General features: G+C 39.5%; 1 protein-coding gene across 4 annotated transcripts in view; it reads left to right on the forward strand.

The window, feature by feature from the left end:
• The window catches only part of LOC124266358 (palmitoyltransferase ZDHHC3-like), a 115,663-nt gene extending 97,688 nt beyond the window's left edge, over positions 1–17,975 (forward strand). For all 4 annotated transcript variants that reach the window (XM_046701166.1, XM_046701168.1, XM_046701169.1 and 1 more), the window contains one exon: positions 16,053–17,975. In XM_046701166.1, coding sequence (XP_046557122.1) covers positions 16,053–16,211 — 159 coding nt within the window. In that variant the 3' untranslated portion in view covers positions 16,212–17,975. The remainder of the gene's footprint in view (positions 1–16,052) is intronic.
• Positions 17,976–19,083: the final 1,108 nt, after the last annotated feature.

The following is a 19,083-nucleotide window of genomic DNA, read 5'->3' on the forward strand; positions in this document are numbered from 1 at the left end:
TATTGCTAAAAGCAGCGTAAAACTAAACTCACTCACTTGAAAATGGAAGTGTCAATTTAATGGCATGACATTTTTGAGATTATTGTGATTTTGACACTTTAGGATCAAACCATTATTTGTTTTATTTGTAACAAATGAACTTTCGACATTGTTCTCAAAGAAAACTCCTCACCGACTGTCATTTCACTTTTTCAAAAGCCCTATGGGCATCACGAAACAGCTTAAGAAGCATTATCAGTTTTTCATTAAAAACAAATCACAAATTTTTTGTTTGAAAATGTTTCATTTACTCTGTCAGCAAGCCTTTAACAAAATTCAAAATAATTTCAATTTTTTAAAATTGAAAAATCAATCCGAAACCCAGCATTCGTTTTAAAGATCATCCTTTGACTTAATTTCATCCACATGATAAATAGAAGAAAGTTGTCCAACACAACATTTTTCAGGCTTTTTGAAGGAAATTAAATTTAAAGGAATCCGAATGTTTTTCGCATCAGTATAACTCTGTCAGAATCAACTTTGTTAAAAAAACAAGCTAACTAGTGAATTTAGACCGAGTCATGTACATTTGTACGGTTAGCTCATATTGATCATGTTTGCCGATGCAAATAGTCATGATTACATGCATTGATTCGGAGAACACTCGGAGTCCCAAACTTTGTCTCCATAAAACCATTCTACATCCTTGAGTGCTTCACAAGATTTTCTGTTGACTTCTGTCAATTTTTTTAAGCATCCAATTTCGTAGTAATTTAACAAAAAATCCCATAATTTAGATTATTCCTTCATTTTCCTGCGTCCACTTCTTAGAGACCTTTTTTCAGAGGGATTAATTTCTTTGGATTCCCTTATCACAACATTATCGGAGAGGGCTTTAAAGCAAAGAGACGGGTCCTCAATGCTCTCTGGATCTTCCTTCATGAGTGAAGAGTACAAGTAACATATTACACTGCACCAACTATACATTGTGTGCGTGTGGCCCTGAATATGCACCATTTGCCATTAAACTGTTCAATTATGCGAGCAACTATATCCGATGTTTTTTAAAGGTGACATTTTCCTTGACACAGAATTAGTCTTTGCACAGCAATTTGTCCCTGTTGTTACATTGTCATACATAAATGCATTGTATGACCAGCTCATTTGTCAGTATGACTGGGAAGAATGTATTTTTTGTGGTTTGATGGCTACAAATTTGAGGAGGAAGCCATGTCAGTCAAGGTGAAATTTGAAATGGGGTTTAACATCGTACTTAGGAATATTTGCTCATATGACGACCTGCATTTGTGTGTATGTGTGGCTGCTTGTACTAGTCCAGACATAAGCTGGTTTTATAGTGCCAGCTGACCGAGATACCATGCCGCACAGATACCATGCCACAGTGAAGCATGAATACCCCACTCAGACACATTATACTGACTCTGAGCCCATTAATGCCGAGTGCCAGGCAGGGACCAACAAGTACCATATTTTAACGTCTTTTGGTATGATACGACCTGGGACCAAACCCGCGACCTTCCGTTCTCCGGGCGGATACTCTAACCGCTACACCACGGAGGCGGTTTGTCAGTCAAAGGTGGTTAGATGATCAAGAGCTGATAAAGTTGGCAGCATTCCTTTACAGAATTGTCTCCCTTTGTCTTCTGTCATGAAACTTGATCCATGCTGACAATGATGTGTTTTATTTTTATCCTGGCAATGTTTGAAAAACATCGTGCTATAATCTTGTCCTACTTTACAGGAGAATCTTTGTCATCCACTCCAACACAGATATTTATTTCGTTTGCAAATGTAAAAATAAAAGATCAATGTTGAAACCGTGATTGCTTTCTTTCGAATTCCTTTAAATTTTCAAAGATGCCTGCAAATTTGAGGAGGACTCTGTCATGTCAGTCAAGGATGGTTTGATGATCAAGAGCTGATGAAGTTGTGCTGTTTTCTTGTCCTTCTTTACAGGCGATTTTTTGTCATGCGTTTCTTTACAGAATTACCTCCCTTTGTCTTCTGTCATGAATATTTGTTTGAACTGAGGTTTGGACATCAAGAGGGTTCTGGTTCCCTTGAGTGTTTTTCACCGCTACACTCGGTAATATTGAATTCGAACCAATGTCTGGTAGATACTGTTATCAAAGGGACGTAACTTCACTGAATTCAGCATAGGGCATATTGAACTGAAGCTTCACTGTGAACAGCAGAAATTCTGCTTACATAACTATTCGGCAGTATTCAGCAATATTTGTCATTGTTAAAAAATGACACTGGCCTTCAAGTAGTCAAGAGGACCGCCTCGGTGCTGTAGTGGTTAGAGTGTCCGCCCGGAGAGCGGAAGATCGCGGGTTCGATCCCCGACCGCGTCATACCAAAAGACGTTAAAATAAGGTACTTGTTGGTCCCTGCCTGGCGCTCGGCATTAATGGGTACAACAAGGACTGGTCGTCTCGGAGTCAGTATAATGTGTCTGAGTGGGGTATTCATGCTTAACTGCGGCATGATATCTCAGTGGGCTAGCACTATAAAACCAGCTTCAGTCTGGGCTAGTACAAACAGCCGCACATACACATACACACACATGCACGTCGTTATATGAGCGAAATATTCTCAAGCACCTCACCACAAGTAGTCAAGTCTGGATCAGACAAACCAGTGATCTGTAAGAACAACAATCCATATCTGGCTCTTACAACAAACAATCAACGAAGTCACCAAGTGTGAGGTTGTTTTTTTTGTTTAATGCAACACTCAGCATTATTCCAGCTGTATGTCGGGGGTCTGTTAATAATCGAGTCTGGACCAGACAATCCAGTGATCAACATCATGAGCATCAAACTACGCAATTGGGATGCAATGACATGTGTCAACAAAGTCAGCGAGCCTGACCAACCAATCTGTTTAGTTGACTTTTATGACAAGCATGAATTACTGATGACCAATTCTTCTAACCCAGATCTTCACATGCAGAGTAAGCGTGGTAGTGTACTGGTTAGAGCTTTCCCTTGTAATGCAAAAGGCATGGCTTTGATTCACCACATGGGTACAGAATGTGTTTCCTTTCTTAACACTCTCTGTACTTATATAGCTGGAATATTGCTACAAGTGGCATAGAGCCATAATCACACTTCAAGCTACAACACTACAGGCTTACCTTCTGTTTAGCTGCCTCTCTATGACAAGCATTGGTCGCTGAAGACCAATTCTAACACAGATTTTCACTGGTTCATCTTGTCAATGGCGACTGTACAACACCATGTTCTTTCAGGGCGACAGAAAATAACTACATGACAAAAAGTCAGATCATTTTCAGAAAGGTGATCCTTTCTCTCAGCATGGCATGTAAGGGTGCCTGTCAAGAAATATTTACCATATTTCCCGTAATTGAATTTGATTTTTTGGAATGCACTTCCAAAAGTAATTAATTTCCTATTTCAGTAAAAAACAACCAAGAAATAATACCGACCACATTTCTTTGAAAAAACTGTTTGCCCAGGTCAATGTTTTCTCCAGCATGACAGCATGGCAGTAATTGACTCGTGCTTCCACTTGCTGTTTGCTTTGCTGATTACCAAATCCATGAATTGGAGAGTCTGCAAGATTTTCTTTTTTACCCCTTGCTTTTGTTTCAGTTAAAAAACTTAATTGCATCTTTAGATGCTTGACACTGAGTAGTTGATTTTGCGACATGCTGGACTTGAGATTTGTTGACTAAGCCAATCATAAGATGTTTATAAATGACAAGGGCCAATCAATCGGCTGGTTTTAAGTGTCCGAAACAGCAACAAAGCTCCCAAGATTTCAGGAGATTTGCAGTTATTGTGGATTTCATGAGATTTTGTTTCATATTTGAATTTGTGATATTTGGGAGATTTTACCTCAGAGTACAATATTTCAATGGTTAGTAGTTTCAGATGTCTCTCTAACCATTTGTAAACAGTGTGAAAAATTCAGGTAGTTAGAGGGGCGGTGGGGTAGCCTAGTGGTTAAGGCATTCTCTCATCACACCGAAGACCGGGTTCGATTCCTACATGAGTACAATGTGTGAAGCCCATTTCTGGTGTCCCCCACCGTGATATTGCTGGAATATTGCTTAAAGCGGCATAAAACTAAACTCACTCACTCAGGTAGTTAGTGGGTCATAGGTTGCTGTCATCTTAGGCGCCTGTATTTGCTGTGCAGAGTTGCCTCCCTTGAGCCTGCCAGGAACCTATGATTATGTTTTGTTTTGTTTTGTCAGCACCATACACATTTGGTATCCTTCACCAAAGCGGTTAAATGTCTACAACTTGCATCTATTGAACTTTCCTGCCTCATCTTGCTGACACGCGTGACAGGACTGAAATACTCCGGCCTAAACCATACTCACTCAGTTATATTGTCTTCATGAAAGGTTTTGCAAATTGTATTTAGACTGATGTAATGTCTAATAGAAACATCGTGCCAGTGTCTTAACAGGAGCGTGATGTATTTACACCTTGGAAGTCAAATCTTCTTACTCAAGGCAATATATCTCTACTAGTTTTAGATTTTCTTGAAAGGAAATGGAAGATTGATTGTTAAAGTCAAGGTAATTTTTCATGATCCATATTATCAATGTTGAAATTGGCATACAGTTAAACAATTCTTTAGTTGGTGTTTCACCATGATGAAACCTAATCCAAACTGACAGTGATGTATTTTCTGGTTATCATGGCAATGTTTATAGAATACTGCTTTTTTCTCATCCTTCTTTGCAGGAGAATTTATGTCATGCATTCCAACAGTTATTTATTTCATCTGCAAATGTGAAAACAAAAGATCAATGTTGAAACCGTGATTGCTTTCCTTCGAATTCATTTCATTTCTCAAATGATAGAACAAAAAAAATTATGTCATAGGATATCGAATTCTAGGTCTTGCCTCATGATGATCTTTTGTATGTAAATCAAACTTACAAATTAATGCTTCGTCTTTGCTAAGTTTTTCACAAAGTTTTTAGACATCAAGATCAAAGATGGCTGCCATACGATAGTGGTCTCTTAAAAGATTTCGTCTTTATCTCAGCCACATAAACTCAAGCTGGTAGCGACAGCTGAGTGCAATAACATACATCATTGGCAAGTTATTGCCAGGAAATCCTCGAAATCTGAATCTCTGGAGCGATATTGTAGCATATTATCATGCTCTATGTAGCCATTTTGGTTTTAACGATGCATGTGTAACTAAATGGCTTGTTTTATTGTGATAAATTGGCATAGGTTTATTGTTTTACTGTCGTGTATGGTTAATCAAAGATTTTCTTTGCTCCGGTTGATAGTTCCCGGTTTCCTCCTGAGTTGGGAAGGTTTCTAGTCCAGTAAAGAATTTAATTAGCCATAAATCGGTCAATATTGCACCTAAAACTTGTCAGTTATTGAAATAGTTTTTTGGAATGTGTAATGATGGATGAATAGTGTTTTGTTATTGTAATGAGTTCTGTTCATAGTCTTTATTGACTTTATGTGTCTAAGGGTGTGAGACTCAGTGATGTTTGAAAATAGTCCTTTGATGAAATCAAAAAGACTTATGTTTCAGTGAATTCCGTGATAAGAACTCCAGGAACATGCCCTGGACTTGACTTGCTTAAACTTTGATCTTACTCAGACAAATGTGACTGTGTTGTAAAAGTATGGCCATGTAACACATGTTTTATATCAAACAAGTTTGAGTGAGGTGATGGAACATGCAGAGTTATATCCCTTTGGCTGCAAAAAAACTTTGATACTGTGGTTGAATAGTGGTTTAGCCCAGTGGTCATAGAGGAGCAAAATGTGCTGTGCAGTGAGTGAGTGAGTTTTAGTTTTATGCTGCTTTTAGCAATGTTCCAGCAATATCATGGCTAAGAACACCAGAAATGGGCCACACACATTGTACCCGTGTGGGGAATTGAACCCTGATCTTCGGCGTGACGAGCGAACGCTTTAACCACTTGCCTACCCCACCTCCCTTGCGGTGCAGAGTTGTCTCGCTTTTGGTTGCTAGAAACTGTTTGTCATGAGTTTGAATCTTTGATAAGGTTTGCCATCTTTGGAGAAGTAATTTGTGACCTTTGGGCTTGCCAGGGACCTGTGGTCAAGAGTTTGAATTTTGGTTTGGCATAGTCGTCTAATGTGCCATAATTATCTGTGAAGAGTTGTTTTCCTTTGCATGGCCAACTCCTATGGCTCTGAAATTGAATCTTGGTTTGTCTCAGTTGTCTAAGGTGCGAGAGTCGCCATGTTGATGACCATTTGTGGTATTCAAACTATACACCTTCTTAGATGCCGTATAGCTATGACCAAAATGGCCACCCTGTCGTCAAGGCGATGAAGTACGTCTTTGGCAGGACTCCTTCTTCTCCTGCGCATACATCCACTGTCATTGACTATGTCAGCTTTAACTGTCAAATCACTAAATACCCAAATACATACACATCAAAGTCAATACCCCCAAACCTTTGAAGTTTTATGTATTCAATAAAAATGCATAGATCTGAACCAGATAAGAAACGGTTCCTGAAATACTCCTTGTATTGTAATCGATTGCTTCTTTCATGGCGTACACGAACAATTTGAGGTTTAAATCTCTGCATTTGATGACATTTTATTTGATGAAATTACCATATTGCCATAAAACTTCAAATTAGATGCTTTATTAGAATAGGATCAGTATTTGTTATGGTTAATTTGCACCGAGATATATTTCAATACTATGCTCATTAAGAGTTTATGTCATATTTCACTGTGCAATTATGGAAATGTAACTGCATTCTTTTCTCTCTTACTATCATCCTATGTATGCCAATTGATCATCTTTCAGGACAGTTTTGTAATGGGTATTTACAAGGTGATAAATCTTCATATCAAGTTAAATGTGGCTTTGATGTCCGAATAAAATGTCGTCCCTCATGATGAATTCCTAGGAAATTGACAATAACATGCAATAGTTTCAAGAAAAGGGGAATTTTAGCAGCGGAAATATGCCATTGAATCACTTAAGTGGCCCATCCAGTCAATTTGACAAGGAAGTTGTTCATTATGGCTCTTCAAGAATGCTAGTATGGGCAGATACGGTAGTAATTACATATCATTATGAACTATTTTTCTCTCGGAGGGACTTTGTAGTGTAATGGTGAATTTCATTTCGAATTTCAGATTACATACTTGATTAGGTGTTCATGAGTTGGAGGTAAACAGCGTCTGGGCCTGCTTGGCGTTAATGATTTCACCTGGTTTGTTTGGGGTTGTGGAGCAGTGGCACAGTGGGTCGAGTGTTAGCTTGTCATATTGATGTGAGTGAGTGGTATGGTTTTATGCCGCTTTTAGCAGTATTCTAGTAACATCATGCACAGGGGACACCAGGAATGGGTTTCCATGCTGTATCCATGTGGAGATTCGAACCTGGGTCTTCGTTGTGATGTGCGAACGCTTTAACCGCAATTGGTTGATTGGTTGGTTGTTAAAGCGCATCATTCAGCAATATTCCAGCTATATGGCGGCGATCTGTAAATAATCAAGTCTGTACCAGACAATCCAGTGATCAACAGCATGAGCATCGATCTACGCAATTGGGAACCAATGACATGTGTCAACTGCTCGGCGCAAGCCTGACCACCTGATTCCATTAGTCGCTTCTTACGACCAGCATCGGTTGCTGAAAACCAATTCTAACCCGGATCTTCACAGGTTCTTTAACCACAAGGCTACCCCATTGCCCATGGTTTTGTTTTAAATATGCACACAGTTTGTGTCTCTTTATCAAGGTTTATAATTTTGGATCTGTTATTTGATGTGCAGAGTTACTTCCCTTTTCTGTGTATGATTTTGGTCTGTCAGCACACACGTCTTGTGTGTTCCAAAAAGATGGTAAACGTCTTTGACCTGATTTACTTTTGACTGAGATGCTGTAACTTGAAGAAACTGAAATGTTCCGTAGCTGGGTCATTAGGTACACAGAAGTCAGTGAAGACCTTGAGGCTATGATATATTGAGACAGTCAACAGAGACAGAGTAAAGTATATGGCTCCAATGTTTCCATCACATTTACAAAGTAATTACTTTTTTAACCTCAAGCAGTCAAACAGTCTTGTCTGCTCATTTGAATTAAAAAACACCCAAAAAACCTATCCTTGATACATCATCATCTCAATCCATGCTCTAATTCAAAACTTTGAAATGGTTTCACCATAGGCCTCGTAGGACCACTTGGTGTTCAGTACATATGTTCATACATAAACAAGTCCTCATATATATTAAACCATTTCATAAACCTCATTATATTACTTCAGTTACAGATCTGTTGAATATTGCACCTCCAACGTTACGACAATTTTCAAGTTATTTTGTATGCGAAAAAATCATTATGTTTGGTGTGACTTGTTGCACATCCTATGATTTGATTAGTTCCAAAATATAGTTCTTTACATGTTATTTCATTATCAAAAAGTCTTAAGGTTTAAAACATATTTGAATTCACACCCTGGCCTTGCAAAGGTGATGTATATATGTATATGCATCTGCCTAAAAGGGTGTTCAGTTTGATACAAAATACAACTTGAGTCATTCTTGATGAGTTGTTTAAGTTCAATAAAATAGCTTGAATAGGTATTAGGATTTATTAAAATGACTTAAAAGTCACATGCAACGTAAAACACAACTTTGCAGATTCTGATACCTTTCGGTATGGACTTACCGAAACAAATCATCAAAAATTCAAATTCAACTTATAAAGTTGAATAAAACCGCGATGAAAAAACCGCGCGAAATCGTAGTTCAAACAATTCACTAACTTCCCCCAGAGCTTGGGGGAATTGAAGTGGTTTCAACAGCTGGGCTGCGCTCATAGCACATGTGCAGTGAAATAGGTTCGCGGAGCTTGGAATCGGGTTGTCCGGTGAATATTTGGTGAAGGCTTTGGTGTGAGCTATTTTTCTAATGTTTTGTTGATATTTCACAGGCGCGAGCTTTTGATATGTTATTACAGTAGATTACCGATTTAACTGTTTATATAATTTCATTTGTCTATTTCACCACACGTTCTTCTTACCAAGTCACTTTCTCAGTTCGATACTTAAAAGCAATGTCATTATTTAGCGTCGACAGAATTTCTAACTGTGATATAGATATGTCGTTGTCACAGACAAAACTCAAAGTCTGTTTTATTGGCACCTATGTGTCTGCCTGCCCGTCTGCTAATGGCAATATTCATTACACAACTTCAATCACTGATCACATGCAATTTGAACTTAACACTTACCAGGCTATACACCATAAACTAAACGCATTGATTTATGGCCCGAGTTGGTCTCTGTCACATTATGTAATTACACAGACAGGCAGGTGTGATACTTGTACACATGACATGTTTTGATGTCTGTTGATTGCAAAATGTTATACACAAAAAATGAGCATGTATTTACAAAACCCAACATCTCTATCTATACACACACAATGAGCCGTGAGGGCATCTGCAAATGAACCAGCCGTTACACTTGAGTGCACACCCACCCGCTCTGACTGGGTTCGGTATCCCGGCTGCTTCGTTTCTTGGGCAGTAAACCCAAGTACACAATTTTGCACTTTTGATTTGCGATTGTACGCTTATAATTTTATTTTGATGTTTTTTCATAACCAGCAATGTATATTATATGTGATGAATAAGTGATAATTGTGTTTTAATTATGTTTGATTTTTTTGGTTGCATGTGACCTTTAAAAGGTGTTAAGTTCAATAAAATGCCTTGAAAAGGGCTTACATTTGAGTCTGTTTGGGAAAGGTTGAATTTGACAACCTTTGATCATGCTGCTGTTAGATGAATATTCAGAAGATAATCCTTCTGTGTGATGACTGGTACCAAATGCTATCGAGAATCTTGCATATGGACTTGAATATTATATAGTGATATGATGTATCTGAATGATAGTGGAACATTTTTTGAAAGAAACAGAGTAAGAATGTCATAAAAATGTCTCAAAGCACTTTTGGTTCCTGTTTTAGTCTTGAAGAAAATGAACAATTGTAGGAATACATCTTAAAAGATTCTTTAGATTTGTTTGAGCTGAGATTTCACAATTTACATAATCCATGTCATTCTTGCGATTTTGATATGAAGCTGCACAATTGCCCAAATTTATTCAGATCATAAGGGCCCGGTGCCGATGATAACTTATATCTACCTTGATGGATTTAAATAAATTTTAATTAATGCAAATCAAATTGTTCCATGGTATTTATGACCTTAGATGATAATAAAATATAATGATTGATTTCAGTAAAATTCAAATGGCAGAAAAGTCACATGTAGAGTTAATGATGAATCTGACAGTACACACAAGGTCATGGATGTGACATTGGGTCATTGGTTCAACTGTAGCTGACCCAAGACTGGGCTCTGGATGATTACTTGAACAAATATAGATGACTTTTCATCAAATTTGAGTTTTCAACAGTCTCTCGTAAAGTTCGATGGCCGGAATAGCCAGTCAGTATTAAGGAGATGAAAGGTCACCTGCAGGACTTATTACTTTTGCCTCTGTGAGAGAAGTTTGTTGATGAAAGCTAAGCTTGAACGATTATTCATGGATCTAACCCAAATTTAATTAGTAGACATGTCGTGTAAACACAAGTCGACTTCAATCGGCAGACAGATCCATCAATATTTGCAAGGTCAAAGGTCACGTGACATGGACTGATCCTGTCGTGATATTAGTTCCCGAGTGGTAATTATAGAAAAATATAATTTGTTTTTGAAGAATTGATGAAAAATAACTAGTTATATCGCTCAAAACAAAGGGGTGTGAGTGAGTTTGGTTTTTACGCCGCTTTTTGCAAAATTTCAGCAATATCATGGCGTGGGACACCAGAAATGGGCTTCACACATTGTGCCCATGTGGGGAATCAAACTTGGGCCTTTGGCTTGATGAGCGAACGCTTTATCCACTAGGCTACCCCACCGTCCCTCAAAACAAAGGTAATCAGAGTGAGAAAAGGATTTGAAAACTTTTTGGACACAAGAGCTGAAGTTACATTATCATCATGTTGAGGTCAGTAGCCATACAAGCCATTCCTTGACTGTTTGGTCATAGTTGGCCCATTGATCGAAACTGCTTTAATTTGTCAATCAGACCTGCCTCCCTTGGCCATTCCAGGATGTCATATGTTTCGGCACCCAGAACAATGATTGATCTGAGAGTGCTTTCTCATCAAGGCAAATACACCAATGTCGTACCACATGCTTTGTTTGTTTGTTGTTTTAATGCTGCACTCTGCAATACTTCAGTTAAATATTCCGGCTGTAATTAATCCAATGATCAACAGCATGAGCATCAATCTAAGCACTTGGGATATAATGACATGTGTCAACAAGTCAGCTAGCCTGACCACTGATCCCATTAGTTGACTTTTATACCAAGCATGGGTTGCTGAAGACCGATTCTAACCTGGATCTTCACAGGTCTGCCACATGCTAGGAAGCGTGGTAGTGTACTGGTTAAGGCTTTCCCTTGTAATACAAAAGGCATGGTTTGATTCACCACATGGGTACAGCATGTGTTTCCTTTCTGTTATGTTGCTGCAATATTGCTATAAGTGACATAGAACCGTACTCACACTACAGTCAGTGAGTGAGTTTTGTTTTACGCCGCACTAAGCAATATTCCAGCTATATGGCGGTGGTCTGTAAATAATCGAGTCTGGACCAGACAATCCAGTGATCAACGGCATGAGCATCGATCTGCACAACTGGGAACCAGGTCAACCAAGTCAGCGAGCCTGACCACCCGATCCCATTAGTCGCCTCTTACGACAAGCATGGGTTGCTGAAGATCAATATTCTAACTCGGACCTTCATGGGTCAGTGTGAGTGAGTGAGTGAGTGAGTGAGTGAGTCTACCCCACCACCCTACAACCTGCAACACTTCATGCTTACCTTGTATTTGGTGATGGGGCACTGATGGTGGTTGTTGTCCAAAGCACTGCAGTTTGTTTTGCAGTTTTGCATCCTTTAGCGTGTCAGAGACATGATTGTGAGTTCAAATCATCCTGATAATGTTTCTATGTTTGTCAGGACCATGCTCATGGATTCAATCAGAGTTGTAAACAGCGAAGACCTGCATCATTCTGTTCCTCATCCTTCATTATGATGACTGACCGCCTCCGTGGTGTAGTGGTTAGAGCGTCCGCCCGAGAGCGCAAGGTCGCGGGTTCGATCCCCGGCCGCGTCATACCAAAAGACATTAAAATATGGTACTTGTTGGTCCCTGCCTGGTGCTTGTCATTAATGGGTAAAACAAGGACTGGTCAGCTTGGAGTCAGTATAATGTGTCTGAGTGGGGTATTCATGCTTAACTGTGGCATGGTATCTCAGTGGGCTAGCACTATAAAACCAGCTTAAGTCTGGGCTAGTAGCAGCCACACATACACACGCATACACGTCGTCATATGAGTGAAATATTCTTAAGTACAACATTAAACCCCATTTCACCTCACCTCTCCTCATTAAGATGATACGGTAAGATGTGACTGAAACAACACACGTTCAAAGAATCTTTGAACCAAACCCACAGACTCTCTCTCCATAGAACTGATGATGAATGGGATACGGTTGAAAGTGATGCTAAGCCCATCTCACTCACTAACTCTGCAAACCCTCTATAGCATCAGCTCAACTCTTGAAAGGCTTAGCGTCATTACTGGTAATGAGGCACCATTCCCTCTATTTACCTGCAGAATTCCCCTTCATTGGTGACTAATTACTTTTTGCAGAAGAACAAATTATTCAGGTAGCATCAAGTCAATCTTCTATTTTACTGTAACAGGCTTTACTTTTTTCTTTCAAAGGTAATTATTACTTTTAGGAGGATTTCTAATTACGTAATGAAGTCGGAGCCTTTTGGTTTCCAAATGAGTGAGTGTTGCTTCTTGAACATCAAAGATGCGACATTTTTGCCAAAAGCCACGATGGCACGATAGTTTGAATGCACTAGGGCTTAAGAATTAGTGCATGAGATATTTCTAATCTTGTCTTCTCTTGAACAAAGGAATTATTGAAGGTAATTTTACCCTTACGTTACCTTGGAGTATTTGTTGAAAACATTGTTACCAAACAATGCTAATTACGACATTTTGATGTCTGTGGATCCCTCAGGCTTGTTATGCACTTAACTTCAGCGTAATGGGAATTTCAGAGGTATTTTCAGTGTAGGGAATATCACAGCTCATTTGTCTGTGAGGAAATCCTTTTCTTCTGTCTTAATGTTGAATTGAGAACAAATGGATGGATATGGTGTTTAACCTGTGAAACATGCCTTCTGTCCAGGATAGGATTAGCTTAATGGGAGAGTTAGAGCTTGTTTGACATATTTTTTTCACTTTTTGTTGAATGAATTTGCGCAGTTTTCCATTAGTATTCCTCTCAGAATATGCATTATGTGTATCTAATTAAATTTTACTTTGTGTCATTTGTTTGATTTTGTTGTGGATATCAAATTATGTTGGTTGGTTGTTTGACGCTGCACGCAGCAATATTCCAGCTATATGGCAGCGGTCTGTAAATAATCCAGTCTGGACCAGACAATATAGTGATCAACAGCATGAGCATTAATCTACGCAATTGGGATACAATGACATGTGCCAACCAAGTCAGGGAGCCTGACCACCTGATCCTTTTAGTCACCTCTTACGACAAGCAGGGGCGGTGGGGTAGCCAAGTGGTTAAAGCGTTCGCTCGTCACGCCGAGGACCCGGGTTCAAATCCCCACATGGGTACAATATGTGAAGCCCATTTCTGGTGTCCCCCGCCGCGATATTGCTGGAATATTGCTAAAAGCGGCGTAAAACTAAACTCAGTCAGTCAGTACAACAAGCATGGGTTTGTTACTGAAGACCAATTCTAACCCGGATCTTAACGGGTTCGAATTCTGTAATATGAGGAGCAGGTGATGAAGGATGTAAGAATTTACTCCGAAATATCCTCAAATTACAATTGACATCCATAGTTTTCCCCTTATGGTATCACTTCTTAATGCCAGTCAAAAGATTGGATTTTGTGTGGTTGTTTCACAAACACCTATCAGTTTTCCAGTCATATCCTACATTTGAACCTGTTTGGTCTGTAACTTAGTAGGATGAAGATGCCATCTGTTTTCTGACCTTGGTTGTGTATGGAGATACCGGTATCAATGACACTGCCATCACAAGGCAGGAGACTGCTTGGCTGCTTCAGGCAGTATACAGCCTACTTTTTTTGTGCTAATTGTGTGACTGGGGGTACTGCCAGTGAGACAGGATATGTTCACCCTTCTTGCAAAGACGTGGTGTTACGCTGACTTCAGTGGCACATTCCTACAAGTTCACCTCTATTCTGCCAAATATGCCCAATGGATCTGTTTCAGGGTGTAATAAAGATGGATGGTAACTGCCGTTGATGTTTTGTGCTTGTGCTTGGTCACCTGTTCTTAAATGCAGCAGCACAAAAACATAGTTACGACCGATCGTAACTCTATAGTTTACCATAAGCTTACGAATGTCGTAGCGCTACGAATGCTTTGTGAATCAGGAGCCTGGTTTATAGTGCACATTTCGACTAAAACATACAGAAAGTGGCAGGGGCCAAGGAGCCAGGGCCTAGATTGTCGAAAGCTCACTTAGTGCCAAGATAGTCGTTATGTTACTGTATGGCACTTACGACTATCTTAGTGCTAAGAGAGCTTTGAAAATCTAGGTCCAGTCTGCTATGTTTGTCAGTTTGTTGTAAGTGTGTTTGTTATACATGTAGTTTACTACATATGCCGCGACCTTACCTGAGGGGCAATGGGGTAGCCTAGTGGTTAAAGCATTTGCTCTTCATGCGGGATTCTATTCCCCACATGGGTACAATGCATGAAGCCCATTGTTGGTTACCCCAACAGTGATATTGCTGGAATATTGCTAAAAGCGGCGTAAAACTAAACTCAGTCAGTCATAAGAATTTACTCCGAAATATCCTCAAATTACAATTGACATCCATAGTTTTCCCCTTATGGTATCACTTCTTAATGCCAGTCAAAAGATTGGATTTTGTGTGGTTGTTTCACAAACACCTATCAGTTTTCCAGTCATATCCTACATTTGAACCTGTTTGGTCTGTAACTTGGTAGGATGAAGATGCCATCTGTTTTCTGACCTTGGTTGTGTATGGAGATACCGGTATCAATGACACTGCCATCACAAGGCAGGAGACTGCTTGGCTGCTTCAGGCAGTATACAGCCTACTTTTTTGTGCTAATTGTGTGACTGGGGGTACTGCCAGTGAGACAGGATATGTTCACCCTTCTTGCAAAGACGACGGTGTTACGCTGACTTCAGTGGCACATTCCTACAAGTTCACCTCTATTCTGCCAAATATGCCCAATGGATCTGTTTCAGGGTGTAATAAAGATGGATGGTAACTGCCGTTGATGTTTTGTGCTTGTGCTTGGTCACCTGTTCTTAAATGCAGCAGCACAAAACATAGTTACGACCGATCGTAACTCTATAGTTTACCATAAGCTTACGAATGTCGTAGCGCTACGAATGCTTTGTGGATCAGGAGCCTGGTTTATAGTGCACATTTCGACTAAAACATACAGAAAGGGCAGGGTCCAAGGAGCCAGGGCCTAGATTGTCGAAAGCTCACTTAGTGCCAAGATAGTCGTTATGTTAATGTATGGCACTTACGACTATCTTAGTGCTAAGAGAGCTTTGAAAATCTAGGTCCAGTCTGCTATGTTTGTCAGTTTGTTGTAAGTGTGTTTGTTATACATGTAGTTTACTACATATGCCGCACTTACCTGAGGGGCAATGGGGTAGCCTAGTGGTTAAAGCATTTGCTCTTCATGCCGGGATTCTATTCCCCACATGGGTACAATGCATGAAGCCCATTGTTGGTTACCCCAACAGTGATATTGCTGGAATATTGCTAAAAGCGGCGTAAAACTAAACTCACTCACTCACTCATTTTTGGTGTTTCCCAAAGTGATATTGTTTGAATATTGCTAGAAGCAGCATAAAACTAAACTCACTCACTCACACTTGTATGATTTGTTTCAGGGCATTGAGCAGCTGAAGAAGGAGCAGGCAACGTGGGATAGGAAGTCCAAGTGGCTGAGCATCAAGGCTGTATTTGGTCATCCCTTCTCTGTGGAATGGTTCTCACCCTTCGCAACGCCGAGATTTGTGTACCAGCAAAACTTTATGTATGCAGTGTAGGTCACCAGGCTGTTCATGTGGACTGGTTGCCACACAGGTAACCAGCAGTGTCCACGGTTGAAACTGCCAAGCGTCCTTCACCATCTGATGGTATACTGTCATCAATATGTCATTTATATTCAGGTTCTACAAAGCATCAAAGGAATTTTACAAGGTTGTATTGAAGTAATGATCACGCAAAATATTCAGGTGTTTATTCACTGCTTCAAAAGGATGGGATTTTGAAGCATTTTGAGTCATCAAGTCATGTGGGTGTTGAAGGACTTCAATGGAGTTGGCAAAAGAATTGTGTTTGAAGCACATCATCAGAAATCAAGCTCTTCAGCAGTTGTCAAGAAACTTAGGTTATGAAGCAATTCAAAAGAGTATCATTGAGAAAACTGGGATTTGAAGCACTTTAACAGAGTAATCGCATAGCTATTCAACCAAGTGTCAAGAAACAGATGTCCATTGTAAGAAGCACAAGTATTTGTGATTTGAGGAAACCACAGAGAATGTCCTTGTTCATTCTCTGGAAGCAATAGACATCATATTGTGGGCTAAACAATTTGAACACTAAGCGAAGATTGCCTGTGTGATGAGTCAAACACAGCGTGTAACTGATATGAAGGATGCATAAATCGTAGATGCAGCATTCTGTTTACTGGAAAACATTGTTACAAATGATTGACTATCTTACTGATTGAGAAACTTTGTTAAGTGCCATTGGATCCTGGAGATTTTTCACACTTTCACTGTTTTTGAATATATTTTTAGTAAGAGTTTTTTCTTAATATTAAATGTGGAACAATACCATCTGTGAAACTAATCCCAAATTATTTGAGTATTAAGTTTGATTTTATATCTATCTGAAGTTTGATTTTAACCAGATCTTTTCAGTAATCACGAAAGCACATGACATCTGTTGTAGCATGACATCATCTCATTCCAGTGTGACATCATAGCATTCCAAAGTGAGGCCATGTCTGTTGAGATAGAGTGCAATGGACAATTATCAATAACTTCAGTATTTGGCAATGTCAGTGAACATTCATTGTCTTAGGATTTTGTATTGTGGGGTATTTGTTGCCTGAATACTTAAGCAATTTGAAATTTTGATTTTCATAATTCCATATGTTCCAAATTATACTTATCTGAGCATTGGATACTCAGCACCAGTCAGATCTGAAAACACTGAATGTTTGGCTGCTAGTTGATCAGACTAGACTTTAGCCTTCAAGAAGGGTCAGGTTATTTCATTTTGCTCTTGCATGTAAACAGTCAAAAAAGTGTATGAAAGATGTTGGCCAACACAAATGAAGTGGCTTTTGCAGATTCTGAACATTGTTCCCATATGATAGTCATGAAAACACAAGTGTCAAAGATTTGGAGATTATTAGGAACATCTCAGGCTGATGTCCGTTGTGAATGTAGGAAATATTATCATACAGTAACACAACACCGAGATGTGAAATTTCTTCTCAAGACACAGGGCAGCACATGGCATTTTTAGTAGGATTGTGGAATGGTACTTGCCTGACATAAACTGTAACTTTGAAATACATTATGAAAGCTATTTGAACAAGTCAGTTTTCAGGGTTTGAAGTGATGCGCAAATGTACAGAATGGAATCAGAAATCCTGACATACTGCATCCAGAGAGACACACAAAATACCAAGAACGTACCTACAGTAAATCAACAGTGTGTGTTATTTCACCCATCAGTCATGAACACTGTCCACATGACCACTGATTCATTCCAGGCTCTGAAGTAATCGGGATTGGGTGGTCAGGCTCGCGACTTGGTTAACACATGTCATCGGTTCCCCATTGTGCAGATCGATGCTCATTGATCACTGGATTGTCTGGTCTAGACTCGATTATTTACAGGCCGCCGCCATATTGCTGGAATATTGCTGAGTGCGGCATATACCTAAACTCACTCGCTCACTCACTCTGAAATAATTATCTGGATGAACACTACTGAATGTACACCACATTTCAGTACTTTACAGAACCCAAATATTACCAGCAAGGACCTGTAAATGATATTGATGAGGGTCCCCTGGACCCTTACTTTTGTAAGTCAAGGTAAAGCCCTGGTTTTGTAGTAGTGTCACTGAGATGAGGGGAGATGTGGGTTAATGTCACAGTCAGGATTATTTCACTCTCATAATGTATAGACATGTGCCTGTAGCTTTCACTAGTCTGGATTAAATCCATTCATAGTGATAGCCCACTGTCATACCATTCCACAGTTTAACTAATATCCTCTCAGACACGTTATACTGGCACCAAGCAGCCCAGCCCTCGTTTCATCCCCTTAATGCTGAGATCCTGGCAGAGTAACAAGTACCATTTTCTAACCTTATGGCACCATGCAACCAGAGCATCAAACACTGACCTCCGGAACAGATTCCAGATCCACAGCACCATGCATAGCGCCATTGGTGACATCTCAATTACATCTCAGTAACTACATCTTGGTTTGTGTAATGATTTGTAGATCCAAAACCGTTTATTATTCATGTAATCATACATTTGAAGCTGTTTGATCTGCGACTGAGTTATCAATGTTGCATCAGGATCCCATCTATTTGATGCCCATGGAGATGCTTGTATCAATGGCTTTGCACTTGGTCACCTGTTCTTGAAAACAGCAACAGTAACATTTGGTCCCAATTTCAGCATGTAATCTTTCATTTCTTTGTAATTCTTTCTTAGTAGTTTTTAAATCATGAATTCCACCGAATGTTGTGCTGGTGAAGTAGAAACATTGTAGAATAAACATGGAAGCATCCCCTTCAGGGAGAAGGGATTTCACTGACATATGAAATCAAAGCCAAGTGATGTGAAATTAGCCAAGGGAATGATATACTGTTAACCAAGTGAA

The sequence above is a fragment of the Haliotis rubra genome, unplaced genomic scaffold, assembly GCF_003918875.1.
Source record: "Haliotis rubra isolate DU_JTF1 unplaced genomic scaffold, ASM391887v1 Scf125, whole genome shotgun sequence".
Classification (NCBI taxonomy): Eukaryota; Metazoa; Mollusca; class Gastropoda; order Lepetellida; family Haliotidae; genus Haliotis; species Haliotis rubra.